Here is a 25236-nt window from a genome sequence, read left to right as displayed (position 1 = left end):
CTTGTAATCTCACAGGTTCTTCAGATTCTGGCAGTGGTGTCATTAAGGTGTTTCTTTGCAAGGGAGTGATTTGCTGCAGCTGCGCACGAGTCCCTGCTGATCACTCATTATCCCCCATTGTGGAACCTCTGACAGGAGAGAGAGACAGAAGAACATGATCACACAGGGTCTTTTTTATCTGTGCTGGTGTGCACTCATTCATACTGTGCTGCTGCTTCTAGTAAGTGACTTACTTACCATACAAATGGAGCGATTTTGTTCTCTTTTCTAGTCAGGTCGCTTAGAAAGTAAGCACAGATTGCTCCGTGTGTATGCCTCCAAGCGATGGCGATGCGCAGTCCCGCATGTCGCCATCGCTTGCTAGTTAAGTCAGTGAATGCAGTCAAAATCTAGTCAAATTGCTTAGCATGAGTGATCGCTATCTTCGTCATCCTGAACCACTACCCTGCCTTTTTTTTCCGCTTAGCTACACATCTCAAGTGTGTATTCCCCTTATGGGTAAGAATTTTTGTTATTCATTTTGCTTTCGTTAAACATATTTGTTTATCTAGAATATCTGGTATCCACAATAATTTGGGTAATGCTATAATGGTATGGAAGACAGCACATCCAATCTATATAGGTAGTGCCCACCATAAACACACGTATATGCTTAGGGATGAATTCACACATGGTCAAATTGCATTTGGAATTTATTGCATCACATTAATCATGTATACCAGTGGTGTCAAAATCATGGCCCTCCAGCTATTGTGGAACTACACATCCTAGCATGCCTGCCACAGATTTTACATAATGGATTGCTAAAACTGTGGCAGGGCAAGCTGGGACGTGTAGTTCCACAACAGCTGGAGGGCCATGAGGTTGACACCACTGATGTATACTGTGCTGAGTGTCAGGAAAAGAATTATCACAGTGAATATGGAGTTGTAAACAAGAAACGCCATATTGCAGGCCACAACGTTAGTATCAATACTGTCAAAACTTCCCAAAATGTATTGTTGCTAATGTTATACAGAAATATCGCACAATAAGCATGTAAGCATAGACACGCCCATGAGTGGAGCCAGACACGCCCATAGGTGGAGCTAGACATGCAAATATTTGGAGATAGACACGCCCTTTGGGCAGGTGACACGCCCCCTTAAAGGCACTGTGTCTCCCTGATTCTAGTTTTCGGTGTATTTGCATTGTGCTGAGGTTATTGCGCTGAGACTTTGCACCTGGTTATTGCGCTGAAACTTTGCACTGGCGCGGCTTGACGGGAGCTCGGAATAAACAGACAGTGTGAAAGCTCATGCTGAGCCTGCTGTCAGCACAGCACATGCTGTAGATGTGTGCTGCTACTGGGGGGGGGGGGACAATAACACCCACCCCCCTCAACTTTTCAACCCCCTCTAAACATTTTGGGGGCATGGCCACATTGCAGGAGGTAACCACACCTCCCATGGTTAGGCCACACCTCCAAAATGTTACCGGGGCCCAGCATACCTCTCGGCAGCCCTGCACGTGTATGTGTAATGCCATGACGGAGGAGCATGGAGGCTGCTGGGAAAGTCAGACCAGTTCCAAGCTCCAAACAGCTAATGCTTAGTAAATAAATACCCGGGTGCCGGGTGACCGCCCGACAGTACTCCGACATCAGAATCCCAACTGTTTAAATGCCCGACAGTCGGGATCCCAACTTACAGGGGCTATTCTCCCTTGTGGGGGTCCACAGCCCCCATAGAGGGAGAACAGAACCTGTGGCGAGCGAAGCAAGAGAATAATGGGGGACTGCGGTCTGCATTGGGATTATACCTCATGCTGGAGATATGTGTGATATTTCCTATGTTCGGCTTCTAACACCACAAATAGAATAACCCAAAGTGAGCGAGCGGTGGGCAGACCAGGGACATACTGTATGCTGAACAGCTTGGAGAACAGTCCTGTCTGGAGATACAGTCCGTGGATGCATGAGGCCAGGGAAAACGTCCCACGTGACCATACATGGACCATACACTCTCCCCACCCAGGCTCAAGCTACCACTATATCAGTGTCCCCACTCTCAGTCCCCAAGGCACACTAGCTGTCCAGGTTTTCAGGATATCCATGTTTGATTCCAGATGGTTAAATTAAAAGAACAAATAAACCAGAGGTATTATCACCTGTGCCCGAGTATAGCTGTCCTGCACTGTGAACCGAGGACACCAGCTAGCGTGCCCAGGTTGGGGGTCTCCCAGTGCCAGCATCAGTCCAGGGTGGGCTCATGCCATCAGTGTGGGAGGGCAGAGGATTCCCATAGAGCTGGTCAGGAGGAAATAAAAGGATGTTATTACTCAGGCAGAACAATGAAAGCAGAGTCTGTGTTGTCCCCAACGAGGTGTCGCTGTAGCTTCACAGCCCTCTGCACTGATTCCCTCATAATAACCCGCTCTGCAGATCCGGATGACAGCAATTTACATTCCTCCATAACTGTCAGAGCGCAGGCAGCGGAATTACATAACAGCTAGTGAAAGGCCAGATTGGGCGTCTACACACCGCTTTGTGTTGCCTGATGTGCACGCAACAGGCTCTGCATTGGGTACCTGGGCTGCTCCGCACAGACTGACGCACACGTGAAACTCTGCTGTACATATTGCATTGGCAAAAGTCCCAGGCTCTGCACTGAAGGTACACAAGCTGTATGCTCTGCAGTGTGCAACCGTATAGACGTCGGCCTCTGCAATGTGCGATACTCAGCGGCATAGCCAGAAATTTTGTCCCCCCTGCAAAAAAGTTTCTGGCGCCCCCTCCCATTTATACATTAATTATATATTTTTTTAATACATGCTTGTTGCCAGAGTTTCATGCTCGTTTCCAGGGGTGACATGCTCATTGCCTGGGATTTCATGCTTGCTGGCAACTTGGGCTACATGTTCGTTGCCACAGATTTCTTGTTCGTTGCCAGGGGTTACATGCCTGCAGCCAGGAATTATATGCCCGCAGTCAACTTCCGGATAACGCTATATGCACTCCTCTTCCCTGATTTACCTAACATCTGTCTCCTCCAAGGTAGCAGACATCTTTGGATGGCCACACTGCATGGAATCTCCAGAGACCATGCACCCCTGTTGCACCTGCTCCTCAGAGCCAGCGCCTGCCCTGCATTGGCATTGCTACACCACTGGCGATACTGAGGATGGCTGGTACCTACCTCATAGTGAACACCAAAAGGCATACTCCAAATTTCGATGAACCCCAAAAGCAGGTGTTTTCTAGGATCAAGTTGCAAATATTGGGGCATTTGTATTAAACCTTAAAAAGAGATCAATGTCCAGCCAGTCAGCTCCTAACTGTCACATTATAACCTCGCATTTATCTTTTTTTATGGCTTAATACATCTGCTTCAATGTTTGATAAATAGGCCCCAGAGTCATGGATCCAATTTAGGCGCATGGCAGACAAAATAATTCCTTGTGTGCGCAATGTGGGTGCAATTGTGTCTGCTTATGACTGGCTGTTACCATGGGGACACATTAGTAATAACACAAGGTATGATAACGACGACGTACGTCTGCGTGCTGGGGGAATATAGGCCGAAGCACACATGGGGTTCTCGATGCTCTTTCAGACGACAGTCGCACACCGTGAGAAGGTGAAAATAATAAATAAAATCAGGTAAATTTTAATTTTAATTAAATAAGGCTTTCTGCAGCTAATGGGCCTCCCCAGAGTGTTTTATCTTCAGTTATGTTTGCTTGGAGTAAAGAACAATGTTGTTTAACGAAGTAGAAATGGTGATCAAACATGTAGCTGCCCAGCACAGCAGATGTAGCTCTGTGTACGTCACCGGAGATCCAGCGCTGGGACTGGGAGGAGGTGGTTCTAGTGCTGGGACTGGGAGGAGGTGGTTCTAGTGCTGGGACTGGGAGGAGGTGGTTCTAGTGTTGGGATTGGGAGGAGGTGGTTCTAGTGCTGGGACTGGGAGGAGGTGGTTCTAGTGCTGGGACTGGGAGGAGGTGGTTCTAGTGCTGGGACTGGGAGGAGGTGGTTCTAGTGCTGGGACTGGGAGGAGGTGGTTTTAGTGCTGGGACTGGGAGGAGGTGGTTCTAGTGCTGGGACTGGGAGGAGATGGTTCTAGTGCTGGGACTGGGAGGAGGTTCTAATTCTAGGACTGGGAGGAGGTGGTTCTAGTGCTGGGACTGGGAGGAGATGGTTCTAGTGCTGGGACTGGGAGGAGGTGGTTCTAGTGCTGGGACTGGGAGGAGGTGGTTCTAGTTCTGGGACTGGGAGGAGGTGGTTCTAGTGCTGGGACTGGGAGGAGGTGGTTCTAGTGCTGGGACTGGGAGGAGGTGGTTCTAGTGCTGGGACTGGGAGGAGGTGGTTCTAGTGCTGGGACTGGGAGGAGGTGGTTTTAGTGCTGGGACTGGGAGGAGGTGGTTCTAGTGCTGGGACTGGGAGGAGATGGTTCTAGTGCTGGGACTGGGAGGAGGTTCTAATTCTAGGACTGGGAGGAGGTGGTTCTAGTGCTGGGACTGGGAGGAGATGGTTCTAGTGCTGGGACTGGGAGGAGGTGGTTCTAGTGCTGGGACTGGGAGGAGGTGGTTCTAAGACTGGGAGGAGGTGGTTCTAGTGCGTGGACTGGGAGGAGGTGGTTCTAGTGCTGGGACTGGGAGGAGGTGGTTCTATTGCTGGGACTGGGAGGAGGTGGTTCTAGTGCTGGGACTGGGAGGGGGTGGTTCTAGTTCTGGGACTGGGAGGGGGTGGTTCTAGTTCTGGGACTGGGAGGAGGTGGTTCTAGTGCTGGGACTGGGAGGAGGTGGTTCTGGGACTGGGAGGATGTGGTTCTAGTGCGTGGACTGGGAGGAGGTGGTTCTAGTGCTGGGACTGGGAGGAGGTGGTTCTTGTGCTGGGACTGGGAGGAGGTGGTTCTAGTGCTGGGACTGGGAGGAGGTGGTTCTAGTGCTGGGACTGGGAGGAGGTGGTTCTAGGACTGGGAGGAGGTGGTTCTAGTGCTGGGACTGGGAGGAGGTGGTTCTTGTGCTGGGACTGGGAGGAGGTGGTTCTAGTGCTGGGACTGGGAGGAGGTGGTTCTAGTGCTGGGACTGGGAGGAGGTGGTTCTAGGACTGGGAGGAGGTGGTTCTAGTGCTGGGACTGGGAGGAGGTGGTTCTTGTGCTGGGACTGGGAGGAGGTGGTTCTAGGACTGGGAGGAGGTGGTTCTAGTGCTGGGACTGGGAGGAGGTGGTTCTAGGACTGGGAGGAGGTGGTTCTAGTGCGTGGACTGGGAGGAGGTGGTTCTAGTGCTGGGACTGGGAGGAGGTGGTTATTGTGCTGGGACTGGGAGGAGGTGGTTCTAGTGCTGGGACTGGGAGGAGGTGGTTCTAGTGCTGGGACTGGGAGGAGGTGGTTCTAGGACTGGGAGGAGGTGGTTCTAGTGCTGGGACTGGGAGGAGGTGGTTCTAGTGCTGGGACTGGGAGGAGGTGGTTCTTGTGCTGGGACTGGGAGGAGGTGGTTCTAGTGCTGGGACTGGGAGGAGGTGGTTCTAGTGCTGGGACTGGGAGGAGGTGGTTCTAGTGCTGGGACTGGGAGGAGGTGGTTCTTGTGCTGGGACTGGGAGGAGGTGGTTCTAGTGCTGGGACTGGGAGGAGGTGGTTCTAGTGCTGGGACTGGGAGGAGGTGGTTCTAGTGCTGGGACTGGGAGGAGGTGGTTCTAGTTCTGGGACTGGGAGGAGGTGGTTCTAGTGCTGGGACTGTGTGTGTGTGTGGGGGGGGGATAATGCATGTGGACTATTCTTCTGCCATAACTGTGAAGGTTGCTGCCATTGGACCAACTGGGTCATCACTCTGCTGTAGCCACTGTTATTTAAATGTATAATTGTATGCCCCATAGTAGTGCCCTAGTTCATTTTCTGTGCCATAGTAGTGCCCTGGTGAGTAATATGCCCCATAGTAATGCCCTAGCTTATTTTATGGACCATCGTAGTTTCCTAATTAACATGATGTCACAATGTAGGACTGCCACTACACATTATACCACACAGTATCTTCAATTCACGTTTACACTATACAGTGTCTCCAGTTCACTTATACTGTACACCTGTACTAGCACCACCTAGTGGAGGAAGACGAAGCCAATTATACTGAACACCTGTACTAGCACCACCACCCCCTCCAGTAAGATGGAGCCAGTTATACTGCACACAGTTATACTGTACACCTGTACTAGCACCACCTAGTGGAGGAGGACGAAGCCAGTTATACTGTAACCTGTACCACCACCACCACCCCCTCCAGTAAGATGGAGCCAGTTGTACTGTACACAGTTATACTGTACACCTGTACTAGCACCACCTAGTGGAGGAGGACGAAGCCAGTTATACTGTAACCTGTACCACCACCACCACCCCCTCCAGTAAGATGGAGCCAGTTGTACTGTACACAGTTATACTGTACACCTGTACTATCACCACCTAGTGGAGGAAGACGAAGCCAATTATACTGTACACCTGTACTAGCACCACCTAGTGGAGGAGGACGAAGCCAATTATACTGTATACCTATACCACCACCCCCTCCAGTAAGATGGAGCCAGCTATACTGTACACCTGTACTAGCACCACCTAGTGGAGGAAGATAAAGCCAATTATACAGTACACCTGTACTAGCACCACCTAGTGGAGGAAAAGAAGGCAGTTATACTGTACACCTGTACTAGCACCACCTAGTGGAGGAAGACGAAGCTATTATACTGTATACCTGTACCACTACCACCTCCAGTAAGATGGAGCCAGTTATACTGTACACATGTACTAGCACCACCTAGTGGAGGAAAATAAGGCAGTTATACTGTACACATGTACTAGCACCACCCTGGCTCTGTACTGTACACTATTCACCATAGCTTGGCTCTATACTGGCCACCATCTGTACTGTACCACCAGAGGGCAGCTGTGCATTGTGCAACATCAAAACAAACCTTTATTGGATTAGAGCACATTTATTGCATAGATGTCACAATTTCTCACTTTCACTGAATTCTAATAAATGGTAGAAAAAAAGAATCAAACTCAGCAGATAACAGAACAGAGTAGGATGCTGATGTCAGATCCAGGCCCACAGGCAAAATAGGTCCATCATCATTTTCCTCATCAGGGCTAATCACCTCTAGATGGAAGCAGCTGCTGGATGAAACTGCCTCTGGGCTGTGCATGTGCTTCGTGCCCTGTAGGTCAGGTAATCCTTACAATTGCAATAGCAAGCCAGGTGAATGGGGGATTAAATAGCGGCGTGGTCACACTTATTGCAAGTAATTAGAATACTATAAAAGCTGCATCTGAAAGCCAATGTCGCCACCTGCAAAACAGTTTTAAGCCTGCAAGACAGTGGGAACCTCGCCAGCCGCAAGACAGTGGGAACCCCGCCAGCCGTGAGACAGTGAGAACCCCACCACCTGCGAGACAGTGAGAACCCCACCACCTGCGAGACAGTGAGAACCCCACCACCTGCGAGACAGTAGGAACCCCGCCACCTGCGAGACAGTGGGAACCCTGGCACCTGCGAGACAGTGGGAACCCTGCCACCTGCGAGACAGTGGGAACCCCGCCACCTGCGAGACAGTGGGAACCCCACCACCTGCGAGACAGTAGGAACCCCACCACCTGCGAGACAGTGGGAACCCTGCCACCTGCGAGACAGTGAGAACCCCGCCACCTGCGAGACAGTAGGAACCCCACCACCTGCGAGACAGTGGGAACCCCACCACCTGCGAGACAGTGAGAACCCCACCACCTGCGAGACAGTAGGAACCCCACCACCTGCGAGACAGTGGGAACCCTGCCACCTGCGAGACAGTGGGAACCCTGCCACCTGCGAGACAGTGGGAACCCCGCCACCTGCGAGACAGTGGGAACCCCGCCACCTGCGAGACAGTGGGAACCCTGCCACCTGCGGGACAGTCGGAACCTTGCAGTCTGGGAGAAAGAGGAACCCCTCAATAAAGCAATGTATTGGAAGCATGAGGTTTGGCTTATTGGAAGAGACATGAAGACCCCAGAGTCAGTTTCTACATGACTGAGCAGCCGCAGCAGAGACCCGGAGGATGTGGTTCAGCGTACACTCTGTGCTCCCGACCATACACATGCGCTGTAAGACTCTGTCCTCTGTACTCATACCGCACATGTGCAACTGGAATCACCTCCATCGTCTTGCGCTGTGTGAGGAAACCGTAACACAGGAGCATTAGAACAGTGACGCTTTATAGAAAAGAACAGTTACCAGACTGGGCTGCCATCAGGGGGGGACCGACAGGACTCCCGGGCCCAGACAGAAAGGATCAGAGTCTATCAAGTAGAATTTGTCATAAACAAAGTTCACATTTCCCTTGCAGCAATGCAGAGGTGCAGTCAGTGTTGTGGACTCTGGCCTCACCAGGCACACCGGGGGTACTAGAAGGGGTCAGAGGGCCCTGCCTGTTTTGACAGTCCCGGGCCCCACAATTTCTGATGACAGCCCTGCCTGTAGCACACACCTCCCTACAGTACCCTGACAAAATCTAAAGCGCTCAGCCATGGTCAGGCTTCTGTTTCAGAAATCAGTGTTCCCTAAATGCTGCTGAACTGCCAATAGAACAAGGATCTGGCACCATCTTGTGGTTGTCTGTGGTACTGCACACTGAGAAATCTTTAGCCTGCAGTAATTTCACTCAGAAATAAATGTCAACAAGTTATTTATTTAGACATCATATAAGGCATTGCATAATAATAGGTATATGCATGCAGTGTTGCCCCTGGGTGTACAACTGCTTTAGTATTCGGTTTAATTTCTAAACATAGATATCCGTTTATTAAATGGGTACTTTGGGGGGTATTTAATCTCTTTTTACGACGGTAGGTAAATTTTCCAACAGTTGGAAATATCGGCCAATTCGACTGAAGCTATTTGATCTATGACTATCGAAAACACCTGGATCGGTGAAAACCTTGCCGATTCACGTGTATTATGTCCAAAATGCATATTCGACAATCTAGCATCCATATCCAACATGGCAGATTCAACTTTTTTAAAAAGTTGAGTCTGCATTGGGGAAAGACGGACAAAAACGTGCAAGATTGAATAGGCGTTTGGCATAATTGCTTTATAGAGGTGGATAATATGGCTAGGTTTATCTTGTGTCTAGACCCTTTCAGCTATACAGTGCAAGCGCAATAATGGCCTTGAGCTACTGTTCTGAATTAAGGGGACACAAATATAAAACAAGTGCCACTCTAAATACAGATGCAAAAAGAAGGTGTCAATTTTACCCCATGTGGCGGAACATGTGAGTGGTTGTCCCAGGTGGAGAAATATAATTTGGGCCCCACTCTTCCACTCTAACCCAAGTTGGCACCTTAGTCCTCAGGGGCCCCAGTGCAATGCACCTGCTGCACCGAATCTAGTTCCACCTCTGGGCTGAGACATGCAGCGGGCTCCTGTTAGCATTGTATATTATGGGCACTGCAGGAAATAATACATTTGATGCAAAGTCAAATAAACACTTGTCGGAACGACTCGGAAGGGTCTATCCACTCATATTAGCTTTCTGAACTATCCGCTTCAAAGCAAACATAATAAGTTATAGAAGCACACGGGGGATGCTTAGTGGTAACAATGATGGATGAAAGGCTTTAGCGATGAGAACCATTTAAACTTATCAGTTTCATTTAAGCAGACCCATGCGGGATGCAGGAACTGGCAGGATTCCGGGAGTTAGCCAGTAGATTTAAAGGGACAATAATTTAACATCTTCAGGGATACTTCTTTTTTGAAATTTGAATATATAATTAGTAAAAAATCAGTCATATATATATATATATATATATATATATATATATATATATATATATATATATGAGATTAAGGGGTCCATTTATTAACATTATTCTTACTAAAACAATGTAAAAAAAAAGGTGTTTTCACACTCTTTTTTTAGCATTATTTTAGTATCTCTTGAATGTATTAAATGGCTTTTTGACCAGTTTCCGTGGAAAAACTGCTCCAAACTCTCTATTTGCATTTGGTCAGTAACCAGATCGCATTTCCCATACTTATAATATATATAAATAAATAAAATCACAGTAAACCCACAGAAAAATCATGGTGTAAAAACAAATATTCATAGTCACCTCCCCAGAGTCCGGTGAGAGCTGCGTGTCATCAGTGCTCCCTGCTGCTCTATACATGACCTCCGCTCAGTGGCGTAACTATAATTTTTGCTCCCCCCAGCCAAAATATTTTCTGTCCTTCCATGCGATAATTGAAACATCTGCGCAATGTAATCAATTATAACATGGCGAGTTGGCCCGATGTATTTGAAGCACATCCTCAGATGCTGATGGTGATAAATCGGGTGTGGTATAGGGGTCCGACAGTCGAAGTCCCGACAGTCATTATAGAGGTAAAACCAACCACCTTAAAAAATGTTAAAATAACAGGGGACGAGAAATACGTAACAGGTAGATAATCGGGCGATAACAGGGTGATAACACAACTATGAGCACTGAGGCGAGTCTGACTGAATTCCCAGGGTGATAAGTACTGCACCAAGTTTCTCTTGATAATTACCAGGGCCCTTATTCTAATCGGCACGGTACGGCCCGCGTGCGGCCGTACCGCCGATGTTTTTGGTCTGCACATGCGCAGAGGTCATTCTGCGCATGTGCAGCCCCCTTCGCCGCAGACGTCTTTCGTCCGCCGCAAAGGGGGCGTATAGGGGCGTGAGAGGCATCATGCCCTCATTTCCCTATGTGTACGCCCCGCGTTTCATGGGCGTTCCCATGCAAACGCGGGGCGTATGCATGGTAATGAGGGCATGACGCCCTCATTACCATGACATGGGGGCGGAAAGCTGACGTCGCCGGATGTCAGCTTTCAGCCCCCATACAAGCTACCACACGGACGATTGTCCGTGTGGTCTTAGCTTGCGGGAGCTGCCGCGGCGTGCGGGCCTGCCTTCGATGGTCGTCGACCATCGAAGGCAGGGGGCAGCTCCCACCATGGTGGAGGCGTAGCCTCCACCATTTTTGTGCGGATCGCCAGCCGTCCGTGTATGGACGGCCGTGGCGATCCGTCTGGTGGGCGGCCCTTGGTTTGTGCGGTCGGAGCCCCGTGTGCGGCTCTGACCGCACCAACCAGAATAAGGGCCCAGGTGAGGTAACCGGGGTCACGGAGTATTCGAGGTGAGCGAACTTGGCTCTGTCTGAACGTTAATTCATGTGAACGACTCAGACAGATCGTCGGGCTCGATGAAGAAACTCAATTTGCATTTTGTTCCTAGTCTAAATAATGAAAATTCTGATAACATTGATCCAATCAGCAAATTGCAGACACTTAAACAATTAGCTCTGGGCTAATCTGCAGCGCGGCACAGGGGAGGCCGGGAAGGAGGTGATAGGAGAACACATTTGCTGTACCTGCCTCAGGATGTGACACGACGAGCCACAAGACTTGCTGTGATCTTGGAGCGCGGTGTCAAAGGCGTCCGATGTCCGCGGGGACTCTGAAAGCCTGGCTGGAGGGGGGACCTGTAATAATGCACCACAGGAGATGATCAGATCTGTGCAGAAATGCAACAAAGACAACAAGATGCATCTAATGCGCTTCTGCCTGGGGGGATAAGGTGACCCCCTGAGGGGTTGGGGGAAGCTTCTGATAATCTCACAGCTGAGGCCTGGTACTAATAGGTTAAAATGGTAACTTCCAATAGTGCCACTTAGAGTTGGCCATCTCCCATCATTGGTTCAATATCATTGATTGTCTATTAGCAATGTTAAATCATTTTTTGCCATCGTTGGGGGAGCACCACATGGTTTCCCACCATTGATGATCAAGGAACAACAAATGTATTTCTTTTTTTCATCTAAGGCAGTGGTTCTCAACCTCGGGAACCTCCCACAGTCAGTGGCGGGCTGGGCTGGGGGGCAGAGTGCCATGTGCCCCCCGGGCCACTTTATCAAGTGTGCAGCGGGCTGGGCCGCCTTAAATACCTGGTGGCCCAGTGTCTCTGACTGCCGGGCTATAAAAACATGGCCGCCGGCCTCCTGCACTGAGGACATGTCTGGTGCAGGAGGCCGCAGCGTAACAGAGCGTGCGTGCAGGTTTGTGCGCTGAATTTAGGAGCCGGGTAGCAGTCAGATGGATGGAAGCTGGGGAGAGCAGGAGAAGGTGGCAGCGGCGGCCGGCATAGGTCGGACAGCAGGGAGTGCGGGGCTGCCTGTCACTTGTGCCCACGCCCCCTTATCACTTGACCTGGTGCCGGCGCTGATACAGGAGGAAGAAGAGCTGATGCTCACCGCGTCCTGCAGGAAGAGCTGCCGCTCACCGCGCCAGGAGGTAAGGCAGCAGCGATAGCCCTCGCCTCACCAGTGCGCCTTTGCCGCACTGCACTCTGTCCCCTGGCCACAATCAGCTGGTTCCTGCATGGAATTTATGTTTCACAGGACTCAGGAGTCAGCGCTGTCATCAGAATTTGCAGCAGCCAGTCTGTAGTGAGTATTAAAAAAAAGTTTTAACTTTTTACTGTGTGGGGGAGGGGTTATTCTATATTAATGGAGATTATCTGTCTATGGGGGAGGGTTATTTAGTGCTGGGGGGGGGGGGGAGTTGGGTAGGGGGAGATGAAGAGGAGGGAGGTGCATACTCCTTATACCGAATGCAGCTAACTAAAGTGGCCAATCTTGGAATTGGGTGGCGCATGCGGTCTTCATACCGTGCAGGGCTGAGATGCTGTGGGTTGCACAGCGCTGCCCCATGTACGCCCGCCCCTCAGCCAGCTGAGCCAGCTCACCCACCCTCCAGCCTGCACCCACCCTTCTGCCAGTATGCCTGCACCACATGGACTGACAGGCACCCACTGTTAGTGATATATACTCTGTAAGCATACACACAGTTATAAAGTATAACTGGAACCCCCCTTCGAAAATCCTGTATTTGCCCCTGGGTAGCATGAAGTAGTAGCCTATGCTGATCACACGCTGTGTGGTGTGTGCCTCCCACCTTACTTTCAGCCTGCGTATTCTACCTGCTTCTCACTAGCGAGTGCTGCAACCCGCCTCAGGGTCCGGTGTAATAACGTAGGGGAGCAGATCATCAGGTAATAGCAACCGTACATGGGGAGCAGTCTTTGGTGTCCTGTTAATATACAGGGGGAGCAGCCTTTGGTGTCCTGTTAATATACAGGGGGAGCAGCCTCTGGTGTCCTGTTAATATACAGGGGAGCAGCCTGTGGCGTCCTGTTATTATTATACAGGAAAAGCAGCCTGTGGTGTCTTATTAATAATAATATTATACAAGGGGAGCAGCCTGTGGTGTCTTGGTATTATTATACAGTGGGGAAGCCTGTGATGTCCTGTTGTTGTTGTTATTATTCAAGGGGAGTAGCCTTTGGTGTCATGGTATTATTATACAGGGGGAGCAGCCTGTGGTGTCTTGCTTTTTTTATTATAGAGGAGCAGTCTGTGGTGTCCAGTTATTATTCTTTTTTGTATTTGTTATTGATACATATTTTTTAAGTGAAAAAACTCCATTTAATGATGCGCTGTTATTTATGGGCCAGTGCTCTGGACTTGCCCCCCAGGCTAAAAGTTGCCAGCCAGCCCCTGCCCACAGTTCACATTTTCTAAGCAGGGGGTGGCCATCGGTGGATGGAACCATCAATGGTTCCCTGGCACATGATTTCCCACCATCGATGATACCAATGATAGGTTTTTCCATCCAACGCTGGGCTTGCCATGGTTGCCCCCACTGCACGCTCCATACAGATGGCTGCTGATGGCACTCATCCTGCCCAATCACACCAGCATGACATTGATTGATAGACCTGCAAATGATTTAAAATCAACGACTAGATGCCACTTCATGGCATGCTATAATGGCGGTAACGGTGCCGCTTTTGGATGTCCCCCTTCCTATGGCCATTCCTATCTGTGTGTTTTTTGGGTGAGGCTCCCTACAATTGGTTCAATGCTAATAAAAGTAAACTCTGAGAGATTTCTATTGGCTGTTCTCCATTGAAAGAGTGCTGCTGTTATCCAATCAGAGCCTTTGTCTTCTTCTAGCTATGGTGTCTGATCTACAAGCTTTCATACTCGTCTCGGTGACTGCCCCCGATTAGTAATAAATGACACGAGATGGGGACATTAAAGTAATATAATAAATAATAATTAAACTATAAGACCATTGATCAAAAAGGGGGGGGGGATAATCCAGTTTATAATGCAGAAACCTTGGGCGTTTCACCATGACAGATTTACTATATGATTGTCCGGATCAATACCCCGTTCGGTTTTCACAATGATGGGTAGAACATGGGATTATAGAGTTATTGACAAAGCCCTTAAAGAAATCCGTATTTACGATTGTATATCCCACATGACAATACAGATCTAGCTGAAGTGTTATGGAGCAGAACGCTCGGGCTGTAATGTCGGGGGGGGGGGGGATTGTTTAATATAACCTCTGTTATTGTGAAAGGTTTATCTTCTGCATGGAGGGAATACAAGTAACAGAAGCTCCTGCAGTCTCTATAGAGGAAGTTACATACAAATTAATATTGAGAACTGATCAATCACACATCTGATGGCAAGGTGCACCCCAAAGCTTAGAGAATTAGTCATTGGTAGTCCCCACATATCTACGGGGCCACATTTCTGGGATGAGTCCACTTACCTCCAACCAGTCATCCTTTAAAACCACCTCTCCCGTCACCTTCTGGAGGAGATTCAATGGGAAGTTGGGCTCCAGAGCTGGGGGTTTAGAGAGGAACTCTGACTGTATTGTCTTCCTGTAACAATAGTATGACGTGTTACAGACCCTCAAAGCCCCCAAATTCCAATTCCACTCATTTCTCTCGCAGACCTTCTAGAATGAAGTTCCTCCATATTTTTAGCTAGCTTCTGGCTGAAGGGGAAAGTGTTTATAAGATGGAGGAAACATCACGCAGGGGGGACATTATGAGGAACTGGTGCACATGCAAAAGGTGCTGTAACCTTGGCAACCAACCTGATGCAACTGTCCATTTGCCCAGTACAGTAAGGACGTGTGAACTGCTCTGTGTGGGTGTGACCTGCTCTGTGTGGGTGTGACCTGCTCTGTGTGGGTGTGACCTGTGCTGTGTGGGTGTGACCTACTTTGTGTGGGCGTGACCTGCTCTGTGTGGGTGTGACCAGTGCTGTGTGGGCGTGACCTGCGCTGTGTGGGTGTGACCTGCGCTGTGTGGGTGTGATCATTGCTGTGTGGGCGTAACCTGCTCTGTGTGGGTGTGACCAGTGCTGTGTGGGTCGTGACCAGTGCTGTGTGGGCATGACCTGCTCTGTGTGGGTGTGACCTGTGCTGTGTGGGCGTGACCAGATGTCTCTCCAAATATGTAAAATAGCAGAATTTTGTGAGAAAATTAGAAATAACATTTTATTATTTATGATTTATGGCCGACGTGTAGACAGCTGGTCATCCTTCTGTCATGAACCTATAGTTATATGGAGGTTACGTACAATCTGCTAAATGTTAATATATTCAATTATTTAGGATGTTGAAAGAGCATATTGTGGCTTTAGAACAATATGGTAAAAGGATTTTAAAAAATCCTGATAAAAAAAATCCTATCGGAATCTGCAATGTAAACTCGGTCAGCTGTTCCCAGAGCATGATGGGAGTATCTTGTCTCCATAAGCAACAGAAGACGGGGCTCATTGCGCACGCATCACATCTGCTGTATGTAAATGAGACGCACTCACCAGGTGACGTTCAGCTGCTGGTAATGGAGGAGTTTGCCCTCGCCTTTGCACAAGACACACACTCGCCGGCCCCGGCCTGAACATTTGCTGCACCTGTAACAAAAACATACTTTTGAATAATCTACATTTTTATGTCCTTTTTTATTTTACTTTGACATTACACACAGTCCCCTTCCCTGTCAGTTACATGTGTTATATACAGGGGTGTAGCTACCATAGGTGCAGGGAGTGCAGCTGCTATGGGGCCCAGAGCTGAGAGGGGCCACCTTCCCTGTCAGTTACATGTGTTATATACAGGGGTGTAGCTACCATAGGTGCAGGGGGTGCAGCTGCTATGGGGCCAGAGCTGAGAGGGGCCACCTTCCCTGTCACAGTTACATGTGTTATATACAGGATGTAGCTACCATAGGTGCAGGGAGTGCAGCTGCTATGGGGCCCAGAGCTGAGAGGGGCCACCTTCCCTGTCACAGTTACATGTATTATATACAGCGGTGTAGCTACCATAGGTGCAGGGAGTGCAGCTGCTATGGGGCCCACAGCTGAGAGGGGCCACCTTCCCTGTCACAGTTACATGTGTTATATACAGGGGTGTAGCTACCATAGGTGCAGGGAGTGCAGCTGCTATGGGGCCCAGAGCTGAGAGGGGCCACCTTCCCTGTCACAGTTACATGTGTTATATACAGGGGTGTAACCACCATAGATGCAGGGGGTGCAGCTACTATGGGGCCCAGAGCTGAGAGGGGCCACCTTCCCTGTCACAGTTACATGTGTTATATACGGGGTGTAGCTACCATAGGTGCAGGGGGTGCAGCTGCTATGGGGCCCAGAGTTGAGAGGGGCCACCTTCCCTGTCACAGTTACATGTGTTATATACAGGGTGTAGCTACCATAGGTGCAGGGGGTGCAGCTGCTATGGGGCCCAGAGTTGAGAGGGGCCACCTTCTCTGTCACAGTTACATGTGTTATATACAGGGATGTAGCTGCCATAGGTGCAGGGTGTGCAGCTGCTATGGGGCCCACAGCTGAGAGGGGCCACCTTCCCTGTCACAGTTACATGTGTTATATACAGGGGTGTAGCTACCATAGGTGCAGGGAGTGCAGCTGCTATGGGGCCCAGAGCTGAGACGGGCCACCTTCCCTGTCACAGTTACATGTGTTATATACAGGGTGTAGCTACCATAGGTGCAGGGGGTGCAGCTGCTATGGGGCCCAGAGTTGAGAGGGGCCACCTTCCCTGTCACAGTTACATGTGTTATATACAGGGGTGTAGCTACCATAGGTGCAGGGAGTGCAGCTGCTATGGGGCCCAGAGCTGAGACGGGCCACCTTCCCTGTCACAGTTACATGTGTTATATACAGGGTGTAGCTACCATAGGTGCAGGGGGTGCAGCTGCTATGGGGCCCAGAGTTGAGAGGGGCCACCTTCCCTGTCACAGTTACATGTGTTATATACAGGGGTGTAGCTACCATAGGTGCAGGGAGTGCAGCTGCTATGGGGCCCAGAGCTGAGACGGGCCACCTTCCCTGTCACAGTTACATGTGTTATATACAGGGTGTAGCTACCATAGGTGCAGGGGGTGCAGCTGCTATGGGGCCCAGAGTTGAGAGGGGCCACCTTCCCTGTCACAGGTACATGTGTTATATACAGGGGTGTAGCTACCATAGGTGCAGGGAGTGTAGCTGCTATGGGCCCAGAGCTGAGAGGGGCCACCTTCCCTGTCACAGTTACATGTGTTATATACAGGATGTAGCTACCATAGGTGCAGAGGGTGCAGCTGCTATGGGGCTCAGAGCTGAGAGGGGCCACCTTCCCTGTCACAGTTACATGTGTTATATACAGGGTGTAGCTACCATAGGTGCAGGGGGTGCAGCTGCTATGGGGCCCAGAGTTGAGAGGGGCCACCTTCCCTGTCACAGTTACATGTGTTATATACAGGGTGTAGCTACCATAGGTGCAGGGGGTGCAGCTGCTATGGGGCCCAGAGTTGAGAGGGGCCGCCTTCCCTGTCACAGGTACATGTGTTATATACAGGGTTGTAGCTACCATAGGTGCAGGGAGTACAGCTGCTATGGGGCCCAGAGCTGAGAGGGGCCGCCTTCCCTGTCACAGTTACATGTGTTATATACAGGGTGTAGCTACCATAGGTGCAGGGGGTACAGCTGCTATGGGGCCCAGAGCTGAGAGGGGCCGCCTTCCCTGTCACAGTTACATGTGTTATATACAGGGGTGTAACTACCATAGGTGCAGGGAGTGCAGCTGCTATGGGCCAGAGCTGAGAGGAGCCACCTTCCCTGTCACAGTTACATGTGTTATATACAGGGTGTAGCTACCATAGGTGCAGGGGGTGCAGCTGCTATGGGGCCAGAGCTGAGAGGGGCCACCTTCCCTGTCACAGTTGACCCCTCCCACTCCTCCCAGTGAGTGATGTCATCACACCTACTGAGCGAGCCAGGGACTGGAAAACCCGGGTAGAATTATTATATACTGTAGATAGATATGATCTGTATACTACGGCTATAAAGGCAACACATAGGCACAGGTGTCGCTCGAGAAGAGGTGGTGAGTGGTAGGTGCTCATTATATGGGTCACCCACCTTCTCCGGCCTCTCCCGGAACACGCATGGCACCTCTTGTTTCTGGGTCTCTGGCGGCTGGAGCAGCGACATCTGAACTGTGGGCACAGAGAGAGTTGCAGAAGACAGAGACAAGGAGTCGGGGGGGGGGGACGAGGGGCGGGGCATACATCTACTTACCTGACCCGAGCCCCCACATCCAGTACACTTACATCGCTTCCGGCCCTGACACTTGGGACACACCTGCGGGGATATAGGACAAGGCCTCATACATATCACACCTAATGTTTCCCCCACAGACACCGGCCCCGCTGTATAACGAGGTTTCCCGCTCACCTTCATCGCTGCGGAATGAGGAAGAGGAAATCTCTTTGAACCTTCATGAAACATTTTTGGAGTTTGGACAACCACGTCCCATATCGGTGGAGGGTTCCCTCTGTCTGGCCCGTCGATTCTCTGGCCTACAGATACCAAGAGTCAGAAGAGAGTCGTGTTACACGTTCTCCATATTTCCCAACGGCGTTTTACAAATTCTTCAAACACTTAACAAGCGTTCCCCAATGTGTACATTTACCGGAGACTAGATGTGGAAAAGGTCATTTAGCCCCCTTGGATACAGACATCCGGACCAGCAATCCGCTCAGTCACGCACTAAGATGTTGTACGACCGATACTCACCTGTATACGGTTTGCAGGTTTTCTCAGTATGTCGGGATTCAGTGAAACTCTCCAGCCGGTACTACAAATACAGACAGAGCACAATACACTGGGTCACAGGTGCTATTATCCATGGCAAAGTGGCAGTTATTGGTAAATGTGCCGCCATTTAACAGGATGCTACTACAACACGCGCGTCTGATGCATTTACAGCGCTATAGTCCTTTATTCATCTCACAATAGCATTGTAAACACGTGAATTCAAGTATTGTAAAGAATGTACATATTAGCTTTGACATATTATTACTACACTTCATTATAAGGCGCCACAAGGTGTTCGCAGCACCGTACATATCTGTAAATGTTGTGCAGGTTATCGGAAAGTCTCCCATCTGGTCCCAGTCCCCGGCACGGGTCTCTATGGGAATTCTGGGATAGTTACCAGCTCCGTACCTTCCTGTAACGTCACTTACCCTATACAGGGGCTGCTGCGTCATCGCCTTGATACCCAGCTCCTCCTCCGCAGATCTCTTCCAGCAACATCTAGAGGACACGTGGCGCTGTAGCGCGTCCCTGGCCATGTTCTCCGTGATCATCGAATTGCTTGAAGCAGACAGAGGTGAAAGGTTAATATTACTGATCAGTGTCAGGGTGTCTCATTGTCCAATCACAGGCTGTAACAGGACCGCTAGAAGTGGATTGGTTCCTACACTATTATGCCCAGCGGGAGCAGTGTGCTGAGCGATCTAAGAGATCACTCAGGGCACAACGCTGCACCAACAATGTGTGCTGAGCGATCTGTCACAGCCAGTGGTGCCGAGGGAGATGACAGGCTGCCGCTCAGTGGCGTGACTATTATATATGCCCCCCCCCCCCTGCCGCAATTTTTGGCAGCAAACCCCCCCCCCCAACTCCCTTAACCCCCCTCCGTATCATGCCGGTACCTGATGCCACATCTGTCTCCGGTCCCGTCTCCTGCTGCTAATGAAAAGTAACACTCAGAAAATGGCTGCCCCCATTCAGCAGACCGTTTTTAAGCATGCTCCTCTAGCATCCTCAAAAACTGTCTGCACAATGGGGGCAGCCATTTTCTGAGTGTCACATTTTTTTGTTAGCAGCAGGAGCCGGGAGAGCCGTGACTGCAGAGACAGATGCGCCGGCGGCAGGGGCAGATGGCAGCGGTAACAATAGCCCCGCAGACCCCCCCAGTGCCCAGACTTTCTCAGAGGCTCCACGCCACCACGGGGGCTGCAGGGCTATAGTTACGCCACTGCTGCCGCTGCAGCACAGCCTCTCTCCCCATCTCAGCACATACTGCTCAGTGTCGTGTGCTGAGCTGGGGAGAGAGGCAGCTGCAGCGGCAGCCTGTCTCCTCCCTCCCTCTTGTTCATTTTTATTTTTCCAAGGAGGTGTGGACACACCCAGTCCCAAAGGCCAACCCCCTCCATTTTACTGGGGCCCGGCCGACCTGTCAGCACCCCTGGTCATGGCCAGTGTTATCAATTGAGAGAACACTGGCGATGACCAGATATACAGTATACGGCATGCAGTATAAATCTAGTAGGGCGACAGCGACGCGCGGGACCGCGCATCTCCATCGCCGGGGGCAATATACACGGAGCGATCCATGCTCATCTTCTAAGTGATCTAGCCTAGAAATGTGGCTGTAATAGCCCTGTGTGTATGTCCCATAAGGTGATAAAGTTGAGAGAGATAAATTACCAAACTAGTCAGCACCTGTCATTTATCAACCACAGCCTATAACGTGGCACTAAGGAGCTGACTGACTGGTACTGTCTCTCTCTTCCTGGCTTAGTGCATCTCCTTCCAATCTTGGTACACCTCCCCCTATGCGTCTCACCTGTAAGACCGATGGCTGCCGTCCTCTGATCCACACGGCGCAGGATAATCGTCGCTCCGTCCTGTCCAGCCGTCCCAACAAAAGAACTTCTATTATTCAGTAGCCAAAAGTCTCAGGTCTGGATTATTGTGTACACAGCAAGTAGGTCGACAACACTAGGTGGACATGGGTTAGGTCGACAGGGTCATTAGGTCGATACAAGGGCGACATGGGTTTTTTCATGGTTTTTGTCCCGAATGCCGGCACAGTCGACATGGATACTGAAACGTAGCACCGTGTCCCCTCACCATTCTTCGGGCTCGCACCGTGCCCTAGTGGATTGAAGGGCAATGAATACCACCTGTCGGCACATGTCGGTTCCAAAACAACAGCTTGAAAAACCTCATGTCGACCTTTTGACTGTCAAACTTCCCCATGTTGACCTAATGCTTGTCGACCTAGTGACCGTATCCCTTAGGACATGGATGGGGAACCTTTGGCCCTCCAGCTGTTGTTGAACTACACATCCCAACATGCCCTGCAACAGTTCTAGGATTGCCAAATAGAAAAACTGTAGCAAGGCATGCTGGGATGTGTAGTTCAACAGCTGGAGGGCGGAAGGTTCCCCGTCCCTGCCTTAGGATTATAGAACAGATGTAAAAACCTTGAATAAAACAACAGCAGCAGCAGCTGTGAGGAGGTATCTGATACAATTGGATGACATTGATATAAGGGCAGGGAGACCAGAGAACAGGAACACATGCTGGGACTTGTAGTTCCACACCAGCAGGAAAAAATCACTTTTGAGTCTGTTGGCCAACACTTCACAGTGCTATACTGTGGGGGTTATTCAGACCTGATCGCAAAGCACATTTAGCAAAACCATGCTGCACTGCAGGTGGGGCAGATGTAACAGGTGCAGAGAGAGTTAGATTTGGGTGAGTTATTTTGTTTCTGTGCAGGGTAAATACTGGCTGCTTTATTTTTTACACTGCAATTTCGATTTCAGTTACAACACACCCCAACCAAATCGAACTCTCTCTGCACCTGTTACATCTGCCCCACCTGCAATGCAGTAACATTTTATTTATTTGTGAAAATATATGCCCTGCGATCAGGTGTGAATAATCCCCTGAATCAGGAACTCAAACGTCTATGTATTTTTCGATGATGGTCGACACAGCATATTGTCAACATATTGTTTTTTTGGTACTTGTTTCCTAGAACGGCCACACCGATGTTGATCGGGTCGGTCGCATCGATCGCATGCGATGCGACTGACGCGATGGTCCCGATTTTTACATTGATTGGGCGGCGGTACGCGTCCTCCGACATTTTCATACCCCTACTATCCACGTCGGCGTGGAGTTGAGAATATAAAGTGTGGCGAGCCCAGCGAGGGGACGCGTATAACTTCACAGGTATACGCGTGCGCTCGGCACACTTTATATTCTCAACTTCACGCCGACGTGGATAGTAGAGGTATGAAAAGGTCGGAGGACGTGTACCGCCGCCGCTCGCCACACTTTGGGTTGGCGTCAATCGTGGGGTGCCGTTCACAATGGGGGGGGGGGGGCCATATACAATGAGAAATGGGCCATATTGGCCCATTTCCCATTTTTTTCCCGATTACAATGGTAAAAATATTTTAACGTTGAACCCTATGGCAAAATCGGGTGCATCGGGTCGGTCGCGTGCCATGTTAATGCACCCGACCGACGCGATGGACCCGATTTTTCCTTTGCCTGCAAAATGAACCTGATTTCAAAGGAAATCGGGTCCATCGGGGGTAATCGTGTACCTTAAGTTAAGGTACACGATTACCCCCGATTGTGGCCGTTCTAGGAAACAAGTACCGTTTTTTTCATTGTTATAATTTTTTTACCATCCAAGTGGACTATGATGGGGAACGGTAACCTGTGCGCACTAACAAAATTCAGGTCGTCCGTTTTATGTGTTGACCATTTCTGTGACGATCTAATAAAAACATTCCCTTATTCACGACTGCTCGTCTGATTCGCTACAATATGCATTTCCTGAGCTTATCCTATGAAGAAAAATATACCAAGGTTCCGAGGAATTGGGGTGTACGCCCAGTCCCAACATTAAATGTTCTACATTACCCGACAAACCCCAATATAAAGTAAGTTTTCCTCCTAGATTATAAATGAGCAGTCGGTCTGGTGTGGGAGCTCTTCCTCCAGCACCCCCTAGCTGAGCACCTACACAATCACAGAGGGGTATGGGTAAAAACCAGACAGGACCCCAGAATGCCGGACCGGACAGACTCCATTTATCAATATCTGTCATTCTGGAGCTTGTAGTGTCTGATCGGCGGGGTGCATTGCCGGGGGTGTCCTGTCAGGTGGGGCTCCTCTGACACCACCTCCCACCAGAGAGAGAAGAAGGGGGGAGAATAGAGCCTCCATCTATGGTCTGGGGGTGTAATAAAAACTTGACGGTCCGGACCACATGGGGAGGCTGTAATCTCCCCTTCCCTATGTCCCTGGTGAAAGCCATCACAGGCATCCCCCGGACACACACACACTACAAGCTCTGGAATGCAGAGTTTGATGTCCAGTCCGGCATTCCAGGGTCCAGTTTTTACATAGTCCCATCACAGAGGCACCTATGCAGAATGCTGGGGGCGCACACAAGTTACAGTAGGATTAGATTGGGCACAGATCTACCTGGCTCCATCCCTGTGGTCCCAAGGTCACTTTCAGGAGATCAGAGATGCAGAAGCGGTTCCCAGGGCTGCTCCATGACTAGAAGAAGTTCCACCATCAGAGTAAATGCTCAGAGACATTGTACTGGGGCAGGTGACCACTCTGACAGGTAGCTGGCAGTATATGGAGAGTACAGTACAGAATCACTGCTTACACTGTGACAATGCCCAGGGGGGAGAACAGAGCAATAAACATGGGCTGGCACTTCTAGGTGGCACCTTCCAGATGATGGAGGAGATTAGAGAGGATCCCTTGGGACAGACAGACAATGGGCTCCTGACTCAGCGGACGTTACTGTAGAGTATGATAAGGAGCCCAGAGAATCGCCCCATAAGAGCTGCTCATGGGGGTGGATTGTTTCCATGTACTTCTATAAATAGACGGTCTCCGTACTAACCCATTGTTCGGCAAAGGTGCTTTCACTGACTGTAAACAGAAGGCCACATCAGGAGTGCCACTTGCTCCCCTGAGATATAGTATTAAAAAATACACACACACACATATACATACATATACACACACACACACACACATAATGGATGAATACAACTCAAACGGAATAGTTGTAGCAAATCTAGCAGCACCCCCACACGCGCAGGTTGTGAATTTCCCATTAGGCAGGTGCCTAGTGGCAGCAGTTGGATGCTTGCGTCGGGATGCGGTCATCTATTAGAACGAACTTAGGTCTACAGTCATTAGGTCTACCCCACTAGGTCGACTGGCAGGAAGGTCGACCTGACTTAAGGTCGACATGGGCCAAGGTCGACATGACTTAAGGTCAAATTTGCATAAAGGTCGACATGAGGAAGGTCGACTGGTCATAAGGTCGACATGGGTTTTTCACTGTTTTTTGAGCCGACATGTGCCGACAGGCCGTATTTCATGCCCTACCATCCACTAGGGCGTGGTGGGAGAATAAAATAGTGTGCCTGAAGCATAGCAAGCGAAGCGAGCGATGCGAGGGTCCGATTCTCATTGCCAACTGTGTCCATGTCGACTGTGTCGACATTCGGATAAAAAAGTGAAAAACCCATGTCGACCTTATGACCAGTCGACCTTCCTCATGTCGACCTTTATGCAAATTCGACCTTAAGTCATGTCGACCTTGGCCCATGTCGACCTTAAGTCAGGTCAACCTTCCTGCCAGTCGACCTAGTGGGGTAGACCTAATGACTGTAGACCTAAATGCAGTCTGACGAATGATCCCATTCCCTTGCGTCGGTATAGTCAGCCCGGAATGTACCAGTAACTGATAAATAGTCTCACTGTGGGCCGGATTCTCTAAGCTTCAAAAGCGATAAAATGGAGAGTGATAAACAGCCAGCCAATCAGCTCCTACCTGCCATGTCACAGTTTGAAGAATGTCAGACAGGAGCTGATTGATAAAATGGAGAGTGATAAACAGCCAGACACTTTTAAAAGCTTAGAGAATCTGGCCCTTAATCACATGCCAGCTTGTATGGAGTGTAAGTGGGTCGTATGTGCGCACACTGCTGCTGTGAGCCGTCCTACTTAATGTACAGAATGAAAATGAAAAAGTTAAGCCCCGTACACAAGATGACCAGGAACACTGACAATATATTGGACTACTGGGGATCCGAACTAATCATAGACTGGACTCATGATAGACAGACATTTGGTCGACAGTCAAAAAGGTCGACATGGTTTAAAGGTCCACAGGTCAACATGAAAAAGGTCAACATGCAC

At 49.9% G+C, this 25236-nt stretch overlaps 1 protein-coding gene across 1 annotated transcript; it reads right to left on the bottom strand.

Moving 5' to 3' along the window:
• Positions 1-6966: 6966 nt before the first annotated feature.
• LOC146025718 (protein SSUH2 homolog) lies at positions 6967-23634 on the bottom strand. The gene is made up of 11 exons (XM_083155735.1): positions 23491-23634; positions 20822-20882; positions 19434-19563; positions 18982-19042; positions 18640-18764; positions 18484-18546; positions 18325-18401; positions 15730-15822; positions 14666-14780; positions 11413-11523; positions 6967-8174 (listed from the first exon to the last, which is right to left on the bottom strand). The coding sequence occupies exons 1-11, from the start codon at positions 23498-23500 to the stop codon at positions 8028-8030; spliced, it is 993 nt and encodes a 330-aa protein (XP_083011861.1). The 5' UTR covers positions 23501-23634; the 3' UTR covers positions 6967-8027.
• Positions 23635-25236: the final 1602 nt, after the last annotated feature.

Source organism: Crinia signifera, chromosome 8 (genome assembly GCF_055691185.1).
Source record: "Crinia signifera chromosome 8, ASM5569118v1, whole genome shotgun sequence".
In the NCBI taxonomy this organism is placed as follows: domain Eukaryota; kingdom Metazoa; phylum Chordata; class Amphibia; order Anura; family Myobatrachidae; genus Crinia; species Crinia signifera.
This window is presented reverse-complemented; position numbering and strand designations above follow the sequence as displayed.